This window comes from Streptopelia decaocto (assembly GCF_964273445.1).
Source record: "Streptopelia decaocto genome assembly, chromosome: 1".
Classification (NCBI taxonomy): Eukaryota; Metazoa; Chordata; class Aves; order Columbiformes; family Columbidae; genus Streptopelia; species Streptopelia decaocto.
Window position 1 is genome coordinate 155,408,399 of NC_138663.1, and position 26,070 is coordinate 155,434,468.

General features: G+C 38.2%; 1 protein-coding gene across 1 annotated transcript in view; it reads right to left on the reverse strand.

Annotated features, from left to right (window-relative positions):
- The window catches only part of ITGBL1 (integrin subunit beta like 1), a 142,265-nt gene continuing 116,195 nt past the window's right edge, over nt 1-26,070 (reverse strand). Inside the window, exons 8-11 of the mRNA XM_082073904.1 lie at nt 21,694-21,810; nt 7,380-7,526; nt 1,948-2,061; nt 1-482 (exon numbers count right to left, since the gene is read on the reverse strand). Coding sequence (XP_081930030.1) covers nt 391-482; nt 1,948-2,061; nt 7,380-7,526; nt 21,694-21,810 — 470 coding nt within the window. The 3' untranslated portion in view covers nt 1-390. The remainder of the gene's footprint in view (nt 483-1,947; nt 2,062-7,379; nt 7,527-21,693; nt 21,811-26,070) is intronic.

Consider the following 26,070-nt stretch of genomic DNA (forward strand, 5'->3'; position numbering starts at 1 on the left):
AAAAAAAAAAAGGGTTTTCTAACACATTTTTCTATAGGTTGCTTAAGAAGCAGGCATTACAGGTATGATCTCAGTCCCACTGAATTCACCAAAAACTCTGGAGAACTTCCACAGGGGCAGTGTTATATGACTTCACCTTTCAAAGCCTGGACTGTCCTGCTCCAAAGGAATTGTTAACTTTTTTCTTTTCTTTTAGTATTGCCATGCATTTCTTTAAGGAACAGACCCTCCAGTGAGTGTTCTAGAGTATTTACACCCATGTACGTGTGTGTGAATGCACACCCACACCTACACTCTGAATACTTCTGAAAATAAATGTTCTAGCAGCCTAAAGAAAAACAACAACAACAACAACAACACCCCAAACAACTCAGTCTTTGATGTCCTTTGTTAAGGGTATTCTCTCCCCAGCCAGATTTCACAAGCGTTTCCATTCCATCCTTCCCAGCACTCACAGTTTCCACAGTTACAAACACCATTGCCTAGAACAGAATGAATAAAGGGCAATTATCATAACTGAAATGTACTACACTAAAATGTGTTTTATCAAAAGTAAAAAGCCATGCCAAAGTAGTTGCATTGTTCCTTTATTGTTCTCACCACCACCCTTTTTTTTTTTTCCTTTGGAAGGAACTGTACCATTGCATTAAGAAGCCACCCCAAACCCACACTTAAAAAGCACTAATGGCATTCTCTCAGTAATCCCACCAGCAGAAATGCAAATATTGTAATTATGTCACCACTATTTGTACCTAGCTGTTGAGGCACACTACACCTCAAGGTTCAATGAAAAACAAGATTACTTTTAACTATTGTGCAGAAAGTAAAAGACATTAAAAGTTACAAACAGAAAAGCAATAAAAACATCGCTTTGAACGTGAAAAATTTTAAACCTAAATTCTCGGAAGTGCTATACAAATAAATATCTCAGACTCTTTATTAGATGAAAACTGTGTTAGCCCTATTTCGCCGTGGTGAAACGTTAAGTACTGAGACACATATTTTAATTTTATTTCAATGTTTTTCATGACTCTTGGATGCTCAGCATGACACCTCTACAGCCTGGGTCTACAGTGTGAGCTCCTCTTCCTACTGACTTTATGAAGATCTGTGAACAGCTGCTGCAGCTGAAGATAAGGCTCCTGTTGCTTCTCTACTGGCTACTTGCCCCTGGAAAAGGACCCTTGCTAGCAGGCCTAGCTGGAAGACATCATTTACCACTGTCAGCCCTCCCACTCTCACTCTAACCAGCTTGCAGATTTCCTCCGTAATTTCTCAGCAATAATTTTTCTAAAATAAAGATTTGCAACAGGAAGCAGCCAGTGAGTTATTTTGGCAATTCCCACGTTGCTTCTTGTCACTCGATTTGTCATGAGGGTCTGTTGGCAGCCTGCCCATTTCTAGCCACATCTGCCACCGGAACTCTCAGCCAATGTTAAGGTGAAGCCACTTTAATCACTAGCCATCACATCACAGGAAATACTGTCAGGTATTTCAGCCTCCCACTGAGAATTGTCTGATTGCCATACAGCTATGCCTCTCACCTACCAAATATCATCCAACAAGTGCATTTTGTCTATGGCTTAAGTGCACTATACACATAGAAAGTCCAGTAAGAGAAGAAAAGTTGAAGAAATCTCACAATCACAATGCTGACACTGTACATCCTTTCCCAAAAAGCAGTAACTTGTAGCCTATTACAGTGAAAATTGTTGATGAATTTCATGGCTGGCTTACTTATTTAAATTCATCCTCATTGTTCAACTGTTGTTTTGAAACCTTAAGTTGATTATCACACTGCACAAAGAAAAAATTATAGCAGGTTTGAATAACCAGCAAATGCACTTCCTCCGTCTGTGGAGAAAGACGAAGCTGGGCTTTGTCTAACATAATTCCCATCAACACAGTTTGTTTCTTAGAGCAATTAAGTGTTAGCCTGTACTGCACCTGTGCAAATGAGACCGTCGTGTTTGTCACAGTCTCTGTCATCGCATTCACAGAAATCGCCCGAAATGTACCATTCCTGTGGTGAACAGATGCACTTTCCACAGTGGCAGGAACCTGAAATCACAAAAATTATTACTCGCAGTCAAAAAGCACTGGCATTTTCAGACTAGAAAATAACATCCCCAGACACACACGTGCACACAGACACATGCGCTTATGCACAAAATTGCTGCCTAAGAAGCTATTGTATAAAAGAAAATAATCAAGCTAAAAGCTTTTTGAATAAAAGGATTCTTTTCGGGTGAGCTACAGTATGGTAGGACATTACTACTAAAGCTTGGATTTTGTTATTTCACTTAATCAGGACTCACATTTTGAAGTTTCTTTTGGTTCCAGAGACCTACAATCAGAGCTACTCTTGTCAGTAACTGTTCTTTTTTTTTTTTACTGGAAAAGCTCAAATTGTCACTGACCCACTGTTACTGAAGGCAATAAAATTGTCCCCAGGAGGAAAATGTCTCCCCTCATCTAAAGCCTTTAGGGAAGAGTCCACAAAAGACCAGAGGTGCCTAAGACTAACATTTAGATCCCCAAAATCCTCATCACCACAAATGAAGCTGCTCCACCTCCCATGGAGTTACTAAATATTTGCTCTAGGTCAGAGGGAGCTTGTGCACATAATGGGGGTTCAGCAGTTTGCTCATTCCCAAAGAGTACCCCAATGCCCTTGTTGGGATAAGCCACTCTCCTCCTCCTCAGGACCGTCAAGTCACAACCCCACAGGCAACGGAGGGACTTCATGGTGACATTTGGATGATGCCATAATCCACTGAGCACCAGAAACTTCCCTTTAAGGGAAGATTCAGAGACATCCCTACCTTCAGGAGAAGATTCATGGCTCCGAATCCCGGAGAGGGACAGTTGCCCCCAAGCACTGATGTGTCTGGAAGCATGAGTAGGGTGTGAGAGAGGCTTTCCTGCCTCTAGAAATGCCACTAGGAGATGGCACTTGCTCCTGGCTGGTTCAAAACCTGGCTCAAGAGAGCTGGTGTGTACATAGAATCAGAATCATTTAGGCTGGAAGAGACTGTTCAGATCATCAAGTCCAACCATAGCCTAAATCTGGCACTAAACCATGTCCCTGAGAACCTCATCTATATGTCTTTTAAATACCTCCAGGGATGGTGACTCCACCACTTCCCTGGGCAGCCTGTTCCAATGCCTGACAACCCTTTCTGTGATAAATTGTTCCTCATATTGAATCCGAACCTCCCCTGGTGCAACCTGAGGCCATTTCCTCTCATCCTATCACTTGTTACTTGGGAGAAGAGATCAACCTCCTCCATGCTACAACCTCCTTTCAGGTAGTTGTAAACAGCAATAAGGTCTCCCCTCAGCCTCCTTTTCTCCGGGTTAAACAGCCCCAGTTCCCTCAGCTCATCCTCAGCTGCCTGACCCTATACAGAGTTCAGAGAGTGAAACAACAAAGTGGGGTGTTTCGTAACTGTTGAGCAAAGATCCTTTTGTGGACCTAGGCCTAAGAACTGGTTACAGCACAAATCAATCCAAACATCTCAAAAAACAAATAAATTATAGCAAAGAATACACATATAGTTTCCAACTATGTGAGGCGGAGTTTAAAAAAAGAGTCACCAAAGAAGCTGTTAACCTTTAACAGAATATGTTTATAAATGTTAGTTATAACATTTATAGTTAAATGGTGTTGAAAATCCCACCCTCCAGCAATATTTCCAGAATGATTCCAGTACAAAGTCATCAATGTGTTTAATGCAATATAAAAGAAAAATACAGAGACAGAAGCTTGGCTATATCAGAATATAGGCTAAACAGAATTCATGGGTTACTTAACAGGCATGATCCAAAGTGTATAAAATGATGCCATCCATCTATCCATTCCTTTCAGTGACCTCTGAATAAAATCCATAGTAAAAATCCAACGTCTGTCAATAGCAACCATTCTTCCCCTGTTTTTTTCTCATAAATACTGAAACTAAATTCTTTAAAACTTCAGAATAGCCTCAGCAGAGCATCTTTTTTTTAATCAAAAATGTAAGTAATTTAGTCTTTATCGTAAGCTGACAAAAATTAGTTCATTGCTTAAGAGAAATGTTGGTTTTTTTCTTGTAACATATGGAATCTGTAAATATATACAGGGAGAGCTAGTGACATTTGGGGATGGGAGTATTTGGTTAAGCATCTACTTTTTCCATGAGTTCTGAGTATTCCATGGGCCCAGAAAATACTGACATTCCCTACAAGGATAAAAAATGTCATTGTGTGAAGAGGCAGTGGAGGATAGCACACATATTGCATGGTTGCTGTATAAGAGATACACTAAAACATACTTGGGGTTAATTTAAACCTAATGTCTCTGTTTATAGGAACTACAGCTGAAAAGAATGATGAACAGTATGAGAATTTTAGTGAAATTAAAGCAGTTAATAAGACCATGACATTATAAGAAACCTGAATTGACTCTGCATAAGCAAGCACTGATGTTGCTACTGATGCTACTGGTAGATGCTCACGATGTTTAAAACTATTTTGCAGAAGATACAGCAAATTTAACACCAAGTCAACCAAGGAAGATCAGGCTCCATAATGTAAAATCTGTTAGGAAGAATGAATGTATCAAGCCTTCTCCCTGAACAGACCATGCTGCTCTGGGAGGCTCCTCAGTTTAATTAAAATGAGTCTAATGAGTTGCAGGGTGTTCCCTGGGATCCTGGCCAGATCCTCTCAGATGGGATTTGGCTCATTACCCAGCTCGCGTCCTGCGCCATTACAGTAGCCATCTGCAGCCCTGCATTTACTGCCAGGGAGGCAGCAGCATGGTGGGTGTTGCTGTTTTCCTTCGGAAGAGTTTTTGCTACAGGTGGCATAGTCAGCGAGCCAAGATTTTGAAAACAGCCCAGGAATGCGGATGTCCAACTTGGCTTATATTAACAGAGTGTAATTTTCTGAAAGTGTTCAGCAGTTACCTGCTGAAAACCAGGACTCCTTAGGGCCTATTAAATCAAACATATGGAAACTCAAAGTCCCTCAATCCATTATAGTGCTTGCATATCTTGTCAGGGTTTCCAGCAAAGATGGAAAACCTAGCATTAGTCCACAGGCTTGAAATTCCCTTTTATTTGATCAGTAATGGTTAATGGTTACTTATTGCTCAATATAGTAAAACAGAAAGAACAATTTGTCACTTTGGCCTCTGGATAGTGCTGGTCACAATAGCTACAAGCAACATTTTAAAGCATGGGTACCCAGTAAAGTCATGATTTCCAGATACTAATCTAAGCATCAAGAAAATATTTGGATTAAAAAAAAAAAAAAAAAAGCTAGGCATAGAAACAAAAGATACAAAGGATACAAGCAATTCGACTGTCTTTTTGTCTTTTTCCTGTGATTCCCATCCTGCTCAGAGAAGCAGCAGGAGATAGTAGCCTCCTTGGATGTTCACTCACCACACACTTCTGGAAGTTATCCTACATATGTATTTCTCTGCTGAGACAAGTACCTATATATGACCAGCTGTTGCAATGACGAGGCTGCTATAGCATCAAATTTGACAGACCATTATTACATTGACTGTCCTCAGGGTAACCTTCCATCACAGGGGAAGCTTACTTGTACTGGTAGGCCAAAGAAACTTAAAAAAAATAAATCCCACCAGTGTTACTGAATATGGATTTAGGTTCAGGTTTGTAACTCACATAGAACATAAATGCTGTTCAACAGTGCACTGCTTGGAAAATTTGGACGTTTGAAGCCTCCATTCATGCAGCCAGGTTTAAAAGCGCTACCTGCCTGCAGCTGGTTACAACCTGGGGTAACTTTCAGGCGGCTCCAGCCCATGTCAGTGATCAGATCCCAAACCACCCCCCAGGCGGCACAGCCAACAGAGGGGAAAAAGTCCTCCCTGTCTCTGCAAATTCCTGCCAGATTATCTTCTCCCAAAGCCTCAAAGTAAATTGTTGTCTTGATATACGTGCTCAAAGCCAATTGTTCTCAGAGTAAAACCCACTGGTGGGAATAAATGGCTCTCAGCCATCCTTACAAAAAGGTAGCAGATTATACAAATATCTTTAAATTCAACATAATTTTTGATGTTTATATTTATTTAGAATATTATTTAGTGCATTTTATTGATTTTAAGCATATTTGCTCACCTTCAAGGCTTACAGAAAAAAATCACAGGGGGACCAAGATGTGAGAAGAAAAATTAACTTCTGCAGTAAAACATAGTAACGCCATTTTTCCAGTAACTCAGTATCCTCTTAAACATACAGTAACTTAAAGATAGCCACATCTTTTGGAAACAATAGAGAAACAGCGCAACTTCCTTATTTTCTATGACATCGAGATGACCGGGTGGAAAAAAAAAATAAAATGGTGCAGTGGGGAAGAATTATAAAATGTGATCATACAGGTGGAAGAAGGCCAGGCTGGAATTCCCATTTAAATTTCCTTTGCACTGAAATTAAGATTACCAAATGAACAATGGGGAATCTGCCCGACGTAGAAGGTGCCTAACTTTTTTTTTTCTAGCTAGAAGATTTCTCCCCTGTCTATGAAAGGGATATGCAAGCAGAGGAAATAGCACATCCACTCCAGAGTGGATGCATTCTATAATAACGTCCAGCCAGTCCCACCACCCATTTTTTGTCTGTTCTCTTTCAGACATATTATATACAAAAACAGGCAGTTTGCACTATGAGGAAGCTAAAAAGCCCTCTTTCCAGTAATGTAATTTCCTAGCCTGAAAGGCTACAAGGTAAGAACCTTAGAGAACAATTTCGGATAATCATCAAGACTTTCTAAATTTTATTCCTCCCTGTGGCAATTTTTTTATAGCTGGACTGAAGCTGATGCAATCACCTGAATAAAAATTAGTAAATGACACAGTCTGTGGGATTTGGGGGTGTGGGGGGTGGGTTGCAGATGTCTACCTTTCCTTTTGTTGGGGGGAGGACAATTAAGCATACCAAATGTTGCTGTTAAACACTCTCCTCCACTTAGAGTTGTCTGAGACATTACATTTGCCAACTTGCCCACTGCAGTGATGCTGCAAGTAGTGCCCCTGTCCTTCAAATTGGATGGAGCACTAATGGTTAGTTTAGAATGTACAGCTGTTCAATGCAGACCATCAGATAAACACATGCAGGAAATTATATACTATTAACAAATTGCATAGGAGAGCGATGCTGCTAAACACGTATGGCTGTGGTGGGTGTTTGACAAAATGGATGTAAGTGCATTAAACAGACAAATATAACATCCTTTTAATAATAGGTGCCTTTGTAAGAAAGGGTTACTGAACAACAGCCCACTGCTATGCACATTAATCTTCCAGAACATGACCATTTTCCTCTGCCAGGGCACTGACATGAGGCAGCTCAGCTGCCGGTTCTTACCCTTCCCCGAGCATAATATGCCATCCGCTGACTCGCAGAGACTCCTGCTCTCCTCCTCCGTCATGTTGCAATTCCTTGAATGTTGGCACATCTTTCCAAACCACCCGTCCTGGCAAATGCATCGGCCACATGAGCATATACCATGGCCTGTAATGACAACAAGGTTTCTTATGAGCAAAACAAAGCAGAAAGCAGGGGCTGCGGTCGCAACTGAGAGCATCTCCAGACCTCTGCAGTGTGAAGTGCACATCATGGGATAGACAGACAAATAGATGGACAGCACAGCTTTCAGGCAGGGTTACCTTCTTCAGTTCTCTCATTCTTGTTTTAAACAGGGCACCCTAGTGATGTGCAGAAAAGTGTAGGCATGGCTTCCCTCATTTGAAAAGATCAGCATCAACTCAGCTCTATGGGATGTGCCCTAATCCACAGTGCATTGAGGACAGACACACCACTTTCCCTCCCAGGTCTTTAATCCTGCAGCCTGGTGCTGAAGTCTCACCTACATATCCCATACTGTCGCCTGAAGAAGCAGACCCTGGCACAGGGCTGGGAGCAGCACAGTACACAGCTGAACAGGGAAGGGAGATAAAGGCCCATTACTGCTGGTTGTCTGCTGCAGTGCATGGAGCAGCAGACATGCAAAAACTGTACTTAGCATACTCTGCAATTACTACAGACTAATTCATAGAGTAAAGGATGAAGATAATTCCCCCAGGGTCTCATGCAACTGATAAATTAGTTGTACATAAAACCAACTGGCAACCTGCAAAGAGTTCCTCTCCTGACTATAACACCACCCTGTTTCTGATCTACGTCTCTTCTCCAGACAAAGCCATCCCAGCTCAGCAGTTTAACTGGTTTGGCACTTTCATTCCTGTTACTGTAGTGAAATGCTCCGGGAGGAGCAGGAAGAAGGAAGAGACCAAAGAATTCTCCAGAGCAAACACTTGTATGAGTCCAAGGCAGGACTTCTCAGCAGAGTGGTCAGAGTACCATGGAGGGTTCTCTCCACAGGGACACAGACTTGTCAGTTCTGAGATCAAGACAAGAAGCCTGAATGAGAGGGAAGGTGGACAGGCAGAGGGAGAATAAAGTAGCAAGGACATAGCTATCGAAAGGTAATTAATAATAAGAGAGGGAAATAGGAAGAAATGAAAGAAAGAGGAATGAGAAAAAACATAAAATGGAGGAAAAGTGGAGGGGAATACACTGTGAAATGTTAGAGAAAGAAGGACAGATAATGACAAGTGAGGGTAAGGTCAAAGGAACCATAAAACATGGGTTGAAGACAGAGTTTAGATGCTATAATCAATATTTAAGAAAAAGGGGTGCAAAAAAGAGAGGTGAAATAAAATTTTTGATAATTATTTGTCCAAAGACTAATAAAAAAGGAAAATATGTTGAACAGAAAACTGATGGGGAAATCTGGCCTGGAAGAAGGGAAAAGTACCAACAAATGCAGACAAGAATACAGAAATGTTAAGGAGAATAATAATAGATGTTTCCCAGTCAGAATTTCACTTTTCAACCTTGAATAATATTTCCACAGCAGAGAAGATCATTCCTTAGCTAATTAGTTGACTGGGCTTAAAAGAAGCAAATTATACATACCAGTGACTTTTGTCCTATCTTACCTGCTACGTAGAGCCAGGGAGTGGAAGAGAATGAGATAATATGGGAGGATGGGCTGGGAGGAAGGGAACAAGCAGTAGGAGTATCTGGCAAAGCATTGAGCTGTAGGATGCAGAAAAGCAAAGCAGCAATTTTGCTGTTCTAATTTGTGGACTTCTCATGATGCAACAGTGCAGCTTGACATTGGAAACTGGGAGGCAGCACTGACAGAAGCCGAAAGGAGAAACAAAACTTGTAGATTGCTATAAGTGGAATTCCTTGTTTTACTGATGGCCAAATACTCTACTAATAATTTAAATTAGAAAGTACTGGAAGCTCCGAAGTCTTGGAGCCATCATTTCCAGCAATCTAAATATTCAGAATAATTTTGTACCCCAGATTGTGTATTTTTAAAAAAAAAATATTATTAACTATACAAATTAAAATGCTCAGTAACTATGACGCAGGCTTATTATGACAGTATTCCTCCCCACTTCTGCAAGTGATATTCAGCAATTACTAATTTACATATATGCATTTGACATATACAAAATATTAAAAATTGATAACTTGCAACAACAGAAGTTTGATGCTACTTTAACTTCTGTGTTAGACTGGGAAACAAGAACAGCTATACCACAAACCAAAATAAAAGAGGTAGAAAACAAGCATATATACTTTCCCATATACTCCTTCCAGGTAGATGGCATGCATTGTTTACATTAACTTACTATAGCTAAGCTTGTGTCAGATCATTTTTATCTGCATTATCTATTTTTTATTAGTAACATATAGATTAGATTTGAGAATAGCTCAACCATTGAAAAGCAAAATATACAACTGGACATTGGTGTTGGAAAATTATTTGTGGAGATACAAATACTTGTAATCATTTTAGCAGAGAATAGTAAGAAATCCGTGCTGATTTCACTGAGAAAATAATTCTGTATCATTTTTCTTCTATAGTCATTGTGATTTATAGAATGCAGAGACTGATCATGCCTGTAAAGCCTTTACACAAGTCAAATAAAAAGGTAATGAATAATCTATTAATATAGAGCAAACAGTTTACCACATAGAATTTTTACATACACCTTTCTGAGATAACCATTCCTCTCCTCCTTTATGCCATGTAGATCCTCAAAATATAAATTGTTTGTCTCAAGTAATCCATTGTACCCAAACAATATTGACTTGTAGCTGACACCAGATTGGACAGCCGCAGTTCTTCAGATGCAAGTACTCAGCCCAATGGCTGTTAACTCCTGTAATATCTATCTTCTCTTTGTGCTAGCCTGTGAAAAACTGCTTTACAATGTTTCATTACATACAACCTCCTTACAAAGGTTCTTTGCATTTGTCTGAAGGCATCCAAACAAGTTGACCAAAAGGAAAGGCCAAAACATTATAAGCAACAGCGTTCTGTTGAATGTAATATTCAAATTGCCTTCAAAGTGTCTTAGTTTCATTCCAATGAATCCCAGACTCTCAAAGTTATGTGCAAGAGCAGCAACAAAATGTGCTGCTCTTGCTTGTAGGTCCTTTTAGATCTGAATATAATTGCCTCCATAGAGGAGAATAAAATTCAAGAATATAGCAATCATAGAGCAAAGGGAAAAAGGAAAATCTCTAATCAAAGAAGTCCAGCCCAACTGAATTGGCCAACATAATAAAATATAGATTTAACTATCCAGATTAAGCAGATTCACTGGAAAGTGTTGGTCATCAATTCAGATTTAACAGAAAACACTTAAAATCACAAAAAAAAAAAATCACATGTTGCAATGGCTCTGACACTATAGATCTTCATTCATCACAATCTGTGTTAATTAACATTTAAATATATTACAGAATATTTTAAGCATTAATCTCCTGTGAAGAAAAAAAACTGTGATGAAGGAGAGGCAAAGGAGAGAAAGATAATGTTGTGGATACTGTTTCTTTGTTTAGAATTATCAATAAATCAAATAACTGTAAGATTTAATGTGAAATATGAATGCAGCAATAAAGTAAACTGTGACCAATTACTAGTGCAGGTCCATTATAACTCAAATGAACCCAAATCAAACTGGACACCAGGATGAATTATTTCTTACCATGCCTGGAAATAAAACTGTGTGGTTGTAAGAACTTCAGTTTAGGACTACTCATGGAACTGTTGTCAGAGTTCCCAAAAAACCTGCTTGATCCTTTTCTAACAAAAAAGGCACTACTACATGGAAATGTCTCTGTGATGAAAAAGGGTAAGTAATCATTGCAGAGGAAGCTGGTTCATATTTGTAGACTAATTGAATATAATCAGATGACGTTCACAAAGGGCAAACTGAGGCAAGCCCTAAACAAAATTTGGCACATCAGAAGAAGAAGTTTCTCAAACGAATATAATAAATATATCATAAAGTCAGTATTAATCAGAAATGGTGAAACAAAATTTCAGATATAAAAATATGAATTTGAATGTCCTGTATGAAGAACTGATCTGATAGTCAAACAACATTTCTCCACAGTAAGAAAGAAGTCCCTCCAGGTCTGACGGTGGAGAGATGCTACGAGACAGGAATGAGAAGGCTGCACAGCCAAAGAAAGTAAAATGAAATAGATAGCAACCAATATAAATGAGAAACTTTGCTGTGAATAAAATGGACATAAAAGGAAAGAAAAAAACCTGTAACAGGATGAAAAATAAGAAGTTTTAAAAGTGTACTAGAAATATGAAAAATCTCAGCATAATGCAGGATCTCTGAGTTAGAGCAATTCAGCAAATGAAACAAATATTTCTCTCTGTATTTAAATAGAAACAGGATTTTCTTTCTTTTCTTTATTACAGAACTATGATAAAGAATTTGCCATTATATTATTAACATAAGAGAATATTAAACAACATCTATCTGGGAGAAATATTCCTAAGTCAACAGGCTTCATTAGCCTTCCCAAATATGCTAAAAGATGTTGGTAAAAGTATTATTGGATCACTGATTTTTATTTTTTAATTTTTATTTTTGTTGAATATGAGAATGCCATAAGACTGGGACAGTTGTGACAACTGCAGTTAGAGAAACATAATATAAATGTGAAGCAAAACACTGATTGTCTATTATATTTTCATAATAGGTCGCTTATTATTGTCCAAATCTAATAAAAGTGGACTGTGGCTCCAATTAGAGCAAGACAACAGGCAGGGAACTCACTAAAAATTTCAAATGAAACACTGCAGTGAGAAGGGCTAATACTATCCTCATATGCATATAACAGTAGAGAAGCAAGTAGGAACAGAAATGAGTAGGAATGTTTAGAGAAATGATGAGGTGGACATTAAAGTCCTGCAGCTCCCTGTGATATCCATGTTTAAAGAGATTTTGAAAAACTTGGAAGAGTACCAAAAAGTTACAAAGAAAGAATTCAAAGGGCCGAGAAAGGGCATGTGGAAAGAACTGGAAAGACCTTTATCTGCTTAGTCTATTGGAAGAAAAACAACAACAAAACAACAAAGAAACAAACAAAAACAAAAAACCCAAACCAAACAAACAAAACCAAACAACAACAACAACAAAACACACACACACACACAAAAACAAAACAAAGAAGTATTTCAATTTCAATAGGATCTGAACTACCTCCTCTCAATGGGGGTTCTCAAACTACCGGAGAAATACAAAGCAAGAACCATGGAGAAAAGCTGATACTGCCACATTAATTTGAGAAATGAAGCAACGTTTCCAGCAAGGAAGATGAATATTGGAACAAACTTTCTAGTGATGTTGGCATGGGCTGCTCATGTCTTGGAGTCTTCAGAGCAGAGCGTGGTCTTGTCTGAGACAGTTTTTAGTTGCACACAGACTTTAGTACAAGGGAAGCCTGAGTATAGTGTGATGGCTATTTATGCCTAATATATGAAGTTCAACACATAAGCCCTTTTTGCCTTTGCAAATTAATATCTACTTATCAACTTAAATGTTGATGCATTGGCAATTGCTGCTCATTTCAACAGAAAGATTCAATTCAAATGTTTTTTACAAACCTAAATCATATTTTATGCTGTCTGAGAAGCTAAACAAACTAGGTTCTCTGTGCATCTAGGTGAAGCCTCAGCTTTTCATACACCTGTACAAATGCCTGGGTGACCAGGATAGAGATCTGTAGTGCATTTAAAAGAAAAAATAGGAAAGTAAAATTAGCTAAGTAAAACCAAAGTAATGTAACACAGAATATACCATACACATTAATGCCTGTACTGGCTACATTGGTCACCCTCATATTTAATTCAATACCTACTGATCCTTTTGAATTTATCTGTTGCTGCCCCTGGATGTGCCTCAGAGCCAGGATGAAGTAGTTAAGTGCAAGGACACAGGCACTGAATCATTAACCCTTCACTTAGTGTTGTCAAAATAAAACCCTAAATCACAATAGCTTTGTGCCAGGTAGGCTCACTTCTCCACTAGTTAATACAGTCATTTTCACTTATTTTACGACCAGTTTTACTCATGTTGTTTGTTTGTTTGTTTTTTTCCCCAAGAGAACCAATTGCATTTTCCAGTAACAATTACCATAATAAAAATTCTCTATTAAAAAGTATAAAACTGTCTATTGAATTCTGTAACAATTATTCAGTATTTCAGATTCCTCAGTCAAAAGAACACGGCCCCTGCTCTGAAGATTCTTCAACAGAAAATATGAAAAACCTAGGAAATAAAGTAATATTTGAACAGGAAACAGAGTGAAATTATGGGTTCAATCCAGATGTCTGGTGCCATTTGGCATACCCTAAGATACCAAGGACAACCTCCTAATGGCAGCAGTTATGCAGGCAGCCCTGTGTCCTTGTGGAGTCGAGCTGGGGACAGGCAGGGTAGCCCTGGGCATCAGAAATCCTACAAAGTGCCTAAGTTTAGGCAACTGCAGTCTTTGAAATTATGTCCCATGTAGTCTCAGAAGCCATAGTAGAGTCAGGAATTGAATTAATATTTCCGAATCTTCAGACCAGGCAGTGCCAAAAGTTGTCATCAGCTGGGAGGATGGCTAGGTTTATTTTTATCTCTTAATTTGAATTTTAGATATATTAGAAAGTTCTGTAAATGTCTGATATACTTCTGTTTCTGTGAAGAAACATTAGTGAAAGAAATGAAGAAATCATCTGACTGCAACTGCACCATAACATTAATACTTAGCTTTACTTAATGAAGCATATAATTGATCATATTTCTCTCATTTTTATGGTTATGATCTTATTGATCCTCATAAGAACATGCTATCTGAAAATATTTGTGCTTCACTGAGCAGATGACTAGAACAAATGTCATTCATGATTTCTGCAGTATGGACCTGTAACTTTCACCAAAAATAGTTCACAGTTTATGTTATATATCTCTAACATTAAATAACACATATTTATATTCAAAGAAAAAAAAAAAAAGTATATAAAGGCAGTACTTCTGCTGAATCAAATTACTCAGCCTGGCTGGATAGTAGTGAAAATTTTATATTAAAAGGAGATGGCAATTAGGGGAAAGTTATACCACTCTTTTGAGAGGGAGTACTTCCATCCTTGTGGTGACTGTGTGATCCTAGAATACTTCACTAATTGTAAGAATATGATGTGGAAGCTTCTGTCTCTATTGTAAAAGTATAAAACATTGGAAAGCTGGGAATTGTAGCTTTAAGTGTATGTATGCCTCATAAAGCACAGCTTTTCCCTTGTTCTCTGCCAATACATAGAGTCTTAAGACTGGTGTGAATGATCTATGAATGGAAATGTGTAGGTAAGCACCAGAAGAAACACCAGAATGAGGTTAAAAATATGATCTGGATTGATAACCAACAATACATTCACAGCAGTAAAACTGAATTGTCAAATTGTCAAAATTGTCAAAACCAGAAGGTCTGCACTCTTGTAAAACAATGGTATGATGACTTTCATGATGACTTGCCAGCAGAAGACCATGTGCTCAACAACAAAGGATATCAACACAGACACAGTGCATAACACGTCATTCCTTTCCCGGTGAGCCCAAGAATGGCATTGTCCTAGGAACGTAAAAAATGAGTAAGCAGAGACAACAGGCACCAAACTTGCCTAAAACTTGCAGAGATGAAAGCAAGCAAAATTATGAATCATGAATCATAAAGATCATCCTAACTGTTGGGTCCTAAATGATTAAAAGACATATCTAAAAAACAGTTTGTTGTTGTCAGCCAAGATGAAGCAAAAAGACCTACTAAGAACTTGGTGGGTGGCATCCTTTGTCCATCTTCTATGTCACACACAAGTGACTCTGACCAAACTACTTAAATACAGACACTTTGATGCTTGTATGTTGGTATGAGAATGCATGTGAATGAAATCAGGAAGAGAATGTGTCTGAGTGGTGAAAATTAACTTGGGGATTTTATTAAAAAAATGTTAACTCCACCTCCCATAAAGTCTCATGTAGAGTTTCGCTGCACTGGTTTCCTACAGTCGGAGGACAGAGAGGTGTGAAGGCAGATCCGAGTAAGGAGGGAAATATTAATTACCTCGGCATTTCCTCTAATAATAAATCAACTCCTCCAGCTTCTGTGAGCCTTTATATTACAACCAGCATCTCAAAGCAATGAAAACTAATGCTTTTTGCCAAAAGGCATTGGTATAAGCAAAAAAAATATAGCTGCATTTACTCTTTGATGTGACAGGATATGACATATCATAACACAACTGGATTCCCTACAGTGTTAGGATTATATTTTGATGTGCCATGACCAAAACAAATAGATAAAAACTTATCAAATTGAATTTGCTCACTTGAAAATAAACAAATCAGACTTCTGAAAATATTCTATTATTACCAAAGAACTGGCTTAATGGGATGACCAGAGGCTTAGTTGTTTCTTAGTGTTGAGAACAGTGCAGACTTTAATTACTAAATATTAAAAGGTCTTATCAAAGGTTATTATCTAATTGGTGGCCCACTATATGAAGCACAGACTGAAATACTTGCATAAACCAAAATGGGAGCATCCCTAAAATACGTAAGGGTTTTGCTATGAGTTACCTATTATGAATTTCAGCCTTTGCTAGTAACTCGAGTCAAGAACTTGTGTGGAGATTCAACCACTTTTTTACTATTTCTGTTGGGTTTATTTTTATTGTAGCGTTTTCAAACAACATAATCCTGCACCAGCCAGTAGCATGCAGAGGACCCAAAAGGGCTTCTGTTCTATTCCTTCAATATTGCTGCTTTTCTATGACAAGAACTCACAGCTAAGAGAATAATGGTCCAGAGAACAAATCAAAATGAGTGGAGTTAAGAGCATTATGGAATCAATTTCAAATTGATCTTTCCTGTTGTCCTGAATTCTAGTTGCCTGTCTGCCCTCAATCCTGAAAGGGAACAGAACATAATGGACAACAGTCAGCACAGTGATGCAGAGCAGCCAATGGTGACATCAACTGAAAAACATGACTGGACACAGTAGGGGAACAAATAACACTTGAAAGCTCAGGACACATCTGCAGCTAGCAGTACAGCCATAACATCAGAGGAGGGAGAGAAATATTTCTCACCAGGATACAAGATAAGTAAATATCAAACCCGGTGTACATTGGTGACATAGCTGTGCCAAGAAAGAACTTTTGCTGGCCAACCTGGCAAATAGGTCAAGGGAGGTGATTCTACTCTGCTCTCATGAGACCCTACCTGGAGTACTGCGTCCAGTTCTGGGGTCCCCCGTAGAAGAAAGACATTGCCCTGTTGAAATGGGTCAAGAAGAGGGCTGCAAAAATGGTCAGAGGGCTGGAACACCTCTCCTGTAATGAATGGCTGAGAGAGTTACGGTTGTTCAGCCTGAAGAAGAGAAGGCTCCAGGGAGACCTTATTAAAGCCTTTCAGTACTTAAAGGGGGCTTATAAGAAATATGGAAAAAGATTTTTTCCAAGTCCTGTAGTGACAGGACAAGGGGTGATGGTTTAAATTGAAATAGGGTGGGGTTTAGATTGGACATTAGGGAGAAATTGTGTACTATAATGGTGTTGTGACATCAGAACATGTTGCCCAGAGTAGTTGTGGAGTGCCCATCATTGAAAGTGTCCAAGGTCCAGTTGGACGGGGCTCTGAGCAACCTGACCTAGTGAAAGATGTCTCTGTCCATGGCAGGAGGGTTGAGCTAGATGATCTTTAAAGGTCCCTTCCAATACAAGCCATTCTATGATTCTGCAATTCTATAATTCTATGAATCCATTTCTAATAGCAGAGTGCCGTGAAATAGATATCGAGTCCTCCTGCAACCTCTGTCTCTGTGGGGACATAATGTCTCTATTCCTGCAATGATGGACGGCTGAATTTATAAGTGAATGACTCACTACAATCATGCAGAAACATGGTAATAGGGTCTCGCTCAGTTGTACCCTAATTTATCATATCTTTCACCTCCTGTCTTTCCACTATTGCATAAACAGCTGGTCTGGAAAGTAAGCTGTTAATCAATCTCTGCTGGTCAGAGAAGGCCAGTAACAATTCTTATTCAAATCATTTAGGCTGTCATTCACATTTCTCATTTCAGCATGCATTTAATCTGAAAATGCTGGTCTTCCTTCCTTCTGCTTTACAGGCACTAAGTGCTCACTGTCAGACCCTGCACATTCACAGAGTCCAGCTTAAAATTCTCTGAAGCCAAAGGTACTAGCAAGGGTTTATGTCTCGACGGTGACTGCCTAGGTAGCAATAATGGTAGAAAAGAGGAACAAAAAGAGGAGAAGGAAAGAGGAAGGAATAAGCAGGATTGCAAACTGGCTTAAGGAGAGAAGCCAGAGAGTGGTAGTCAATGGTGCGGAGTCTAGTTGGAGGCCAGTATCTAGTGGAGTGCCTCAGGGGTCAGTACTGGGGCCAATATTATTCAATATATTCATTAACGATTTAGACAAGGGAATAGAGTGTACTATCAGCAAGTTTGCTGATGACACTAAGCTGGGAGGAGTGGCTGACATGCCAGAAGGCTGTGCTGCCATCCAGCAGGATCTTGACAGGCTGGAGAGTTGGGCGGGGAATAACCTGATGAAATTTAACAAGGGAAAGTGTAGAGTCCTGCATCTGGGCAGGAACAACCCCAGGTTCCAGTATAGGCTGGGGAATGACCTATTAGAAAGCAGTGTAAGGGAAAGGGACCTGGGGGTCCTGGTGGACAACAGGATGACCATGAGCCAGCACTGTGCCCTTGTGGCCAGGAACGCCAATGGCATCCTGGGGCGTATTAGAAGGGGGGTGGTTAGTAGATCGAGAGAGGTTCTCCTTCCCCTCTACTCCACTCTGATGAGACCCCATCTGGAGTATTGTGTCCAGTTCTGGGCCCCTCAGTTCCAGAAGGACAGGGAACTGCTGGAGAGAGTCCAGCACAGGGCAACAAAGATGATTAAGGGAGTGGAGCATCTCCCTTATGAAGAAAGGCTGAGGGAGCCGAGTCTCTTTAGTTTGGAGAAGAGGAGACTAAGGGGGGACCTTATTAATGTCTATAAGTATATAAAAGGTGAGTGCCATGAGGATGGAGCCAGGCTCTTCTCGGTGGCAAACAATGATAGGACAAGGGGTAATGGGATCAAGCTGGAACACAAGAGGTTCCACTTAAATTTGAGAAGAAACTTCTCAGTGAGGGTGACAGAGCACTGGAACAGGCTGCCCAGGGAAGTTGTGGAGTTTCCTTCCCTGGAGACATTCAAAACCTACCTGGACATGTTCCTGTGCGACCTCACCTAGGCGTTCCTGCTCTGGCAGGGGGATTGGACTAGATGATCTTCTGAGGTCCCTTCCAATCCCAAACATACTGTGATACTGTGATAAGCAGTTCAGCAAGAGGTGTCAAGAGGTTCAGGCTGAGATGGACAAACCCAAAAGGAGAAGAGATGTGTACCACTAGTGCAAAATTAATGAGAGACGTTCTGTGATTAGGTAAGTTGCAAAATGGAAAACAAAATTTGTAGAATTTCCTAAAAAGGGAGATATGAGAAACACTATGTCTCAAAGGAAACATTCAAATGTTATCAGGATAGAAAGTGATAGCCAAGCAAAACATCTGACAGTTACTAAAGAGGAGGGTTGAAGCTATCAGTAACATCACAGTCTACTGGGGATCTGAAGAGGATAACTTGTTAAATGGTGAGCAAACGGCAAGCTACAATTGACGGGGGATTCTTTGAAGAGAATCATTCCTGTACTTAGCACTTACACCTAGACAGCTGCTGTCTTAAGTTACTGGGGGTGGGGGGGTGACCTCTTGAGGCAGGTGGATCAGAAGCACAGATGGACACCAGATGATCAAAGAAAATAAGATTTCAGGATTTGCCAGCCATTGAAAAAAAAAAAAATGGAGAGAGAGGGGAAAAGAGAGGACATACTCCAGAGCTCCAGCAGCCAAGAGAAGGAAAAGTGGTGTAAGGAAGAGAACTGAATGATTAGTAAGACATCTATGCTTGTTAATTTTAATTTCAGTGCACTTCATATGCAAGAACTAGAGAAGTGTAAACAAGGAAACACTTGTGTGGCATAAGACCAGAAACAGAGCAAAGGAAAACCAGTTCTTAACTGTAAAAGAATGAAAGTGAATGGAATAATGCAATAAAAATAGTATAGGAACATGCTTCAAGCAGTAAATTACAACCACATCTAGAATAATAATAAAAAAAAAATCTCAAATTGTACTTAGAAATATAACAGACAGAACAAGAAACACAATATCAAGAATATGAAAAAGTAAACAGCCAATCATTTACCACCAGAATCCAAACAGATGTACTACAGAAATCCAGCAAGTTCTACAGGATGGTATTAGCAGTGGCATGACTTCTGACTGGCAAGACCAAAACTCTAGAGACCAGCTTCACCCCACCAAGTTCAGAGAACTGTGAATGTGCAGAGATGTTCTAGTCTCCCTTGAGGCACTTCAGAGTTCAGCCCATCACCTTGTGCCATGCTTCCTCCTCTCCCTTTACTTACAAGAAAGACCAGGACAATAGGATTCTTGATTTGGCGCTTATTCTACAGGTTTGGGGAAAGAACTAGGAATAAACTCAGCTCTCTGGAAGGGCAAAAATCACGGGGTGGGGCTTTTGAAGTCCTGTCAAGGGATGCTGTGCAGTGCAACTTCAAACAGGGCACAGTCACTTGAATTGTGTTTTCCCATATAATTCCTTTTCCCTGCAGAGAATCATTCACAACTAAACTGGCAGCTGGAATGGAAGTGGAGAAGTTGAGCTTGCTTGAGACTGCAACTGATTCATAAGTTCATGAGCTGGCTTTCCTTTCCAAATTTTGAAATAAAAATAGAAAATAAAGAATATGAGTTTTAAAGTAATCAATTATTTTCTGCCCTTCTCTTTGGACAAGGCTATTAAGATTAAAGGGTGGAGACTATTCAGGTAGAGTGTCTCTTGCACAGTAAAAAATTGGACACTGGCTCAGGTGTTGAGGTGATTATTCCTTTGAGTCTGAGGTGCTCTAGCCAGCAACAAAAATTAATATTATCACTGTATCCTTCCTAATAAGAAAAAACGGACTTTTTTTCCTACGATTTTTAAAAATGTGCAATAAAATTAGCAGTATTAACATTGAAGCATTGTCATCAAATAATGTAAAATATGAATGACACAAAGGGAAGAGATATTGGTTCCCAGCTACTTAATTTGTAATAAATATGGCCCAGTTTTTCAGTGCTTTTATCTGCTTTCATGTCCTTTAAACAAAATTAAATTCCAAATTTTTCTCTATCTACACATTCATATTATTGGATTACACTGAATGTTATAAACTATTATTATGGCCAGTTAGACATTTGAATTAGAATTTTCCATGTGTGCCTATATTCTGCATGCAGAGACTTTGAAGAAATATTCCCTGTAGTCAGATTTTTCATGTACACAAAGATTATGAAGCAATAGGGTTTTTTTCTTACAAAGAAATAAGGAATATAATGAAATGTGTCATTGTTCATATAAACTGCTTTGTTAGTATTAAGAATCAAAGAGTAAATTTAAAAATAAAGTGAATAAAATCTAGAAATAGAGCATTTGAGTTGAATACTACTCACCTGTTTTCAAAATACCATATGCTATGTATGCATTTACATATCTAAAAACTAACCTGACATACTGCTTAACACCAACACACGACTGAAAAATCAACAAGTGAGGTTTTCACTGTCAACATTAAAATAAAAAGTCTGCATGTACAATTACTATGATAATGTAGCTCAAGCATTTTTGATTCTTTTGTAATATATTTTTACTACTTTTTTAGAAAACAGACATACCATTGTCAGAGAATATGAAATATTCAAAAACATTGCTGGTCATTATTAACTTTAAGTAAAAAACATTCTCAGTAAAACATCAACCAAACACCAACGCAAAATTACTAAACCCAAAGTAAAATTACCTAATTTTTCAGGTTTTCCTTCAAGTGTTTGTATTTTTCTCTAATTAACACTGGTGGAATTTGGGATATAGTCAATTACTTAGGTTTATTCTATTAGGTGTATTTAATCTACTTCATTGTTACTGTTTCTGAAGTTTGAAAATAAATATTCACTAACATTCAATATTTATATAGATTGTTTCTAACAAAAATCTATAATCTATTGTAACTAATCTAGAGTGACACTATGTTATAAAATCAGGGGAACAGAAAGTTATGAACTGTCAAGATTTATATTAATTATACTACGTTAAGTGAAGGCATACCCCCACAGACATCGCCGTCTGCATTTTCACACTGTCGATCATCACATTCACAGTTTTTGCCGTGAACTCTGTTGTCTCCTGGAGGGAAACAAGTGCATTGGCCACATTCACATCTCCCTGTAAGAAATAAACAATTGTTACAGTCATGATTTCAGTAAAGCAAAATAAAGGAAGTTAAAAAATCACACTTATTCTATGCCCTAACCTCTAAAGACAAACTGCAAGTCACTCTGTATGAATTAAAGTATGCACAAAAACACTATTAAAACAAATCAAAACAAAACAAAACTATCCCTCTTCCATGAACACCAGAAGCAAAGTATACCTCTATTGTGTCTTGGTGGAAACAAGAACAACAAGCAAATATTGGCATTGTATGTTTTTTTTATCTCAACTTTGCAAATGTTTAACCACATAATTGACCTCTCCAATTGATCTAAAATATTTAGCACATACTTCAGAAACTACAAAACGGATGTGATTAGAATTAAATAATCTCTGCACAGGACTACCTAAGATGCCCTCTATTCATGTACAAACATAATTCTTCAAACACCCTGTCAGGCATTTGGAAAGTAAAAATCCCCATAATTTTTCTAGTCTAGACCTGAGGAAACAGAATTTGAAAGCACAACCTCTTTGAAAGTCTTGACTTTCACCAACCCGTTAGCAGGAGAACTCCCCAGAGCTTAAAGGGGGAATAGACTCAGCCAAATTCCCATAGATCTTCCACTCCAAAACCCTCAGAGCAGTGAGCATTAAAGGGTCATATGTGAAAAAAAATAAGATCAAGGACAGCCTTACATTGTACATATGAGACAGACTCAGTTTGGGGTAACCTTGGTTTTCTTATTTCCTAACTTCTGAGTGTTTGATATTTTTTTTAAATCGTTTTAATGCAATGCTGCTGTGAGAATGCTCTAAGTCTGACACAAACTGTGGATCAAAATGAGGAATTTGATGGTCTTGGGAAAAGATACTGTGTGTAAAAAATGGTCACCAGAGACATGGATTAGGATGCAGAAAAGCCTGTTCCTCTCAATCTAAATGGGACACAGCAGCAGTGAGACCCAACCTGGTCCTGGACACTGTTCTGCTGACTGTAGAACCCAAATTTGCAGTTAGAGCAACTATAGCTACAAAGAAAAAGAAATCCTCCAAGTGCAGCCTTTCAGTTCAAACAGTTCAGCACGCACAATAATTTTTCAGCATTTACTGAAAGTTTTTGCAGAATGGGAAAGGACTGTTAAGGAGAACCTTAGTGGGGCTTTTCTAACTGTAGGTTTTGTGACAATAAAACCTTTTAGACCAACATACTGCCAGATCATTGTTAATCTATTTTTCAACTTCTAACCTGAATTTGTTGCATTTGTTTTTTTCAAAAAAAACCCCAGTCTAATTAAGTTGCAATAGGCAAGGATCTTATTACTTGTGGAAAAATTCCCAGCTCATTTTACAGCTGCCATAGTCTTCATCTTGCCAGCCATCAATGTACACTGCGGTTTCAAGCTGACATTCTGTGTGCCAGTATTCAATCTAGGAGGACATTTTATTATCAACTTAAAGTGAAAGAATCACAAAAAAAAAAAGACATGCTGAGAGAATTAACAGCAAATACTTCATTATTTTAAAACAATTTTGCATTGGCAGTTATAGGAGGATATTCATTCCAGGAAAGAAACTTATACAAAGTACATCTACCACATCAAAAACTACAGTTTTATGTGGTAATCCTGTCAATATTTAAGATATGATTATTAGAGAATGATTGATGTTACTTGCCTGTATTTTCTAAGCTATAATTATTTGCCAAGGACAGTTACAGTAGAAATTGGAACAAAATCATTTCTTAGTACTTAAATATACAGAGACCTTTCATGAGTCCAAGTTGTCACTATTTGTGCCTCTCACAGTCTCTTTCTATGCATCCACCTCAGACAACCTGGCTACTTTTACAAAAATGTCACATAGTGTCGCAAAGCACTGTCACTTGTAGATAGACAGGTACCTGATGAACAGGACCCACCTGTTGTGAAGACTCTATATAATAAACAAAAGAAAAATCTTTAACGGTGGTATTCTGGCCAGCTAATGCTATAATAAGGAGGATGCCTGAAAGACAATAAAATCAGTTTAAGCAAGTTACTTGGAAGAAACGAGTCAGCATTACCTTCTGTAATGGTTAATTTAATAAGTCTGAATGACCAGAGAGCCCAGTGGCTGGGCATTTGCACTGGAATGGGAGCAGGTTCCCATCGGTCCCTGCTGCAATTATTATTTATTCATTTTAGTTAATGTGCAACAGTTTGACTGGCAAAACAACTGAGGAAATCCCATCCCTTGGCAGACAGGGCACATTTTTGTCATGTAAGAGATACAAACTCAGGTTTTCTTCTCAGAATCAAGCACAAAGGGGATTTAGGCCCTACTTTCTCAGTCTTCTTGTCTTAGCTAATTAATAAAACACCAACACATACGTTCAAAAAGCCCAAATCCCCTGTTTATATCTCTGCCTCATATTTTATTTTGGCTGGTTCCCACCTAAGATCGGGGTATGATTTAGATCATTTGACTGCAGACTTCAGAAGAACTGAAAGTGCATTGAAAATGGAGAGAACACTCAGTAAGCACTCTGGATAATGAATTATCTGTGCTATTTCTTTACTTTTAAATATTCAAAGATATATTTATAGAAGTTTAGTACACTGCTGATGAAACTGATACCCAAATTATTAGTTCATTAGTTGTTTTACAAATGTGACAAAATTAGCACTAGAAACATGAAAAGTGAATTTAGTGGTGGCACTAAATAATTGCAACTTTGTACTGGTTTAAAGAGCATGTTTTACCTCCAAAAGCACTGAGATTTTGGTTACATTATGTAAACTGGGCTCACTCTATGGAGGTAATTTAACACAGAATTAAAGTCCTTTTTGCTTCTGAATAGCTAACTGCATAAGATGTAGCAAATGTAAATGTCAAAGTCTCATTTTATCACCATAGAGATAAACACAAAATTAACAACGTTCTGTAAACCGGGATATATGCAGGGTGAGCTTGCTTCAGCCATTCTCCTACTTTGTCAGATGCATCTGCTACTAAAGTAACAGAAGCCACACCTTATTCTGTGACCTTCTACTGTTAGTTATTGTGATAAAAGACTTACCATACAAATTCAATCATTCAAAAGTAATTTGAAGTTCACATTATACTGAAAAGGGATCAGCACTTTACTAAACATACCCTTTCTTTGTCTAGAATAATAGGTTTACCATAGCAACCTGATTATAGAGGGAAAGCTGCTGTCAAACACATCCTAAATTCTCTTTAAATTCCAGGGCATAGAGAAACAATTAAACACAGAAGGACTATAATATTTTCTACCTTCTCAACCATCTGTGCAAGAGGTACACTTCATGAGTAAAAAGAAACAAGTTCACCTCAGACATTTTATAGCAAGTGGCTTTCTCTCCTCGTCGCTAAACAGGGACAGTAAATTTCATCGTCTGATGACTTCAGATGAAGGAAGCTTTATGATGCAGGTTCTATTAGCTATTAGCATTGAAAAGCTTAACCTACTTATCACAATGCAAAATCCAAAAAATAAAATAATTATACAAGACATTTATTTGCCTGCAGTCTTAATATTTCCTTGCACTGTTTCTTCCCATTGATATCAATAGGAGTGTTAGCTTACTATTGATAATTGTTACTTGAAGACTGAAAAAAGACCAACTTAGAGAACATTTTTTTTTGTTTTTAAAGGGAATTGATGTGTCACATCTAATTAAAACATATAAGTTTGTTAGATAACTAATTCTAGAATTCTAAAAATCCATGCCTTAAGCATTCAGCTTTTGATTTTACAAACCTTTTACTATAGCATTTTTTCTTTCCGCTTGTCCAACATTTATGAAAGCCTAACCAAAGTAAACACTGCCTAGACTTACATTAAACCTATTCCCATGCAAATTGCTGTGACCATTAGCTGCATTCATTCAAACCAATTTCCAGCTGCCTATACAGACTGACTGAAAGTCTCTTTATACAGGTAATTTTTTAAAACACTGTGCTAGAAGTATATAATTTGCATAATAAAACCTTTTTACATTGTTATTGCTGGCAAAAATATCAGAAAGAAATAGCAATAGCATTGAATGTAAAAATAAATACTGAATATAATAAAATGTCTTTAATTGTGTTTTCCTGTCTATAACTCTACAACATAAAGGATTTTTCTGTGCATGGTGCTGAATTTTTATCTTCCAAATGAAAGCAAACAATTGTTTTGTTGTGGGTTTTTTTGTTATTTTGTTTGTTTGTTTTTTAATCTGTAAGGAATATTGTGCGAAATTGTACTGAGATTATGGTAAAAGC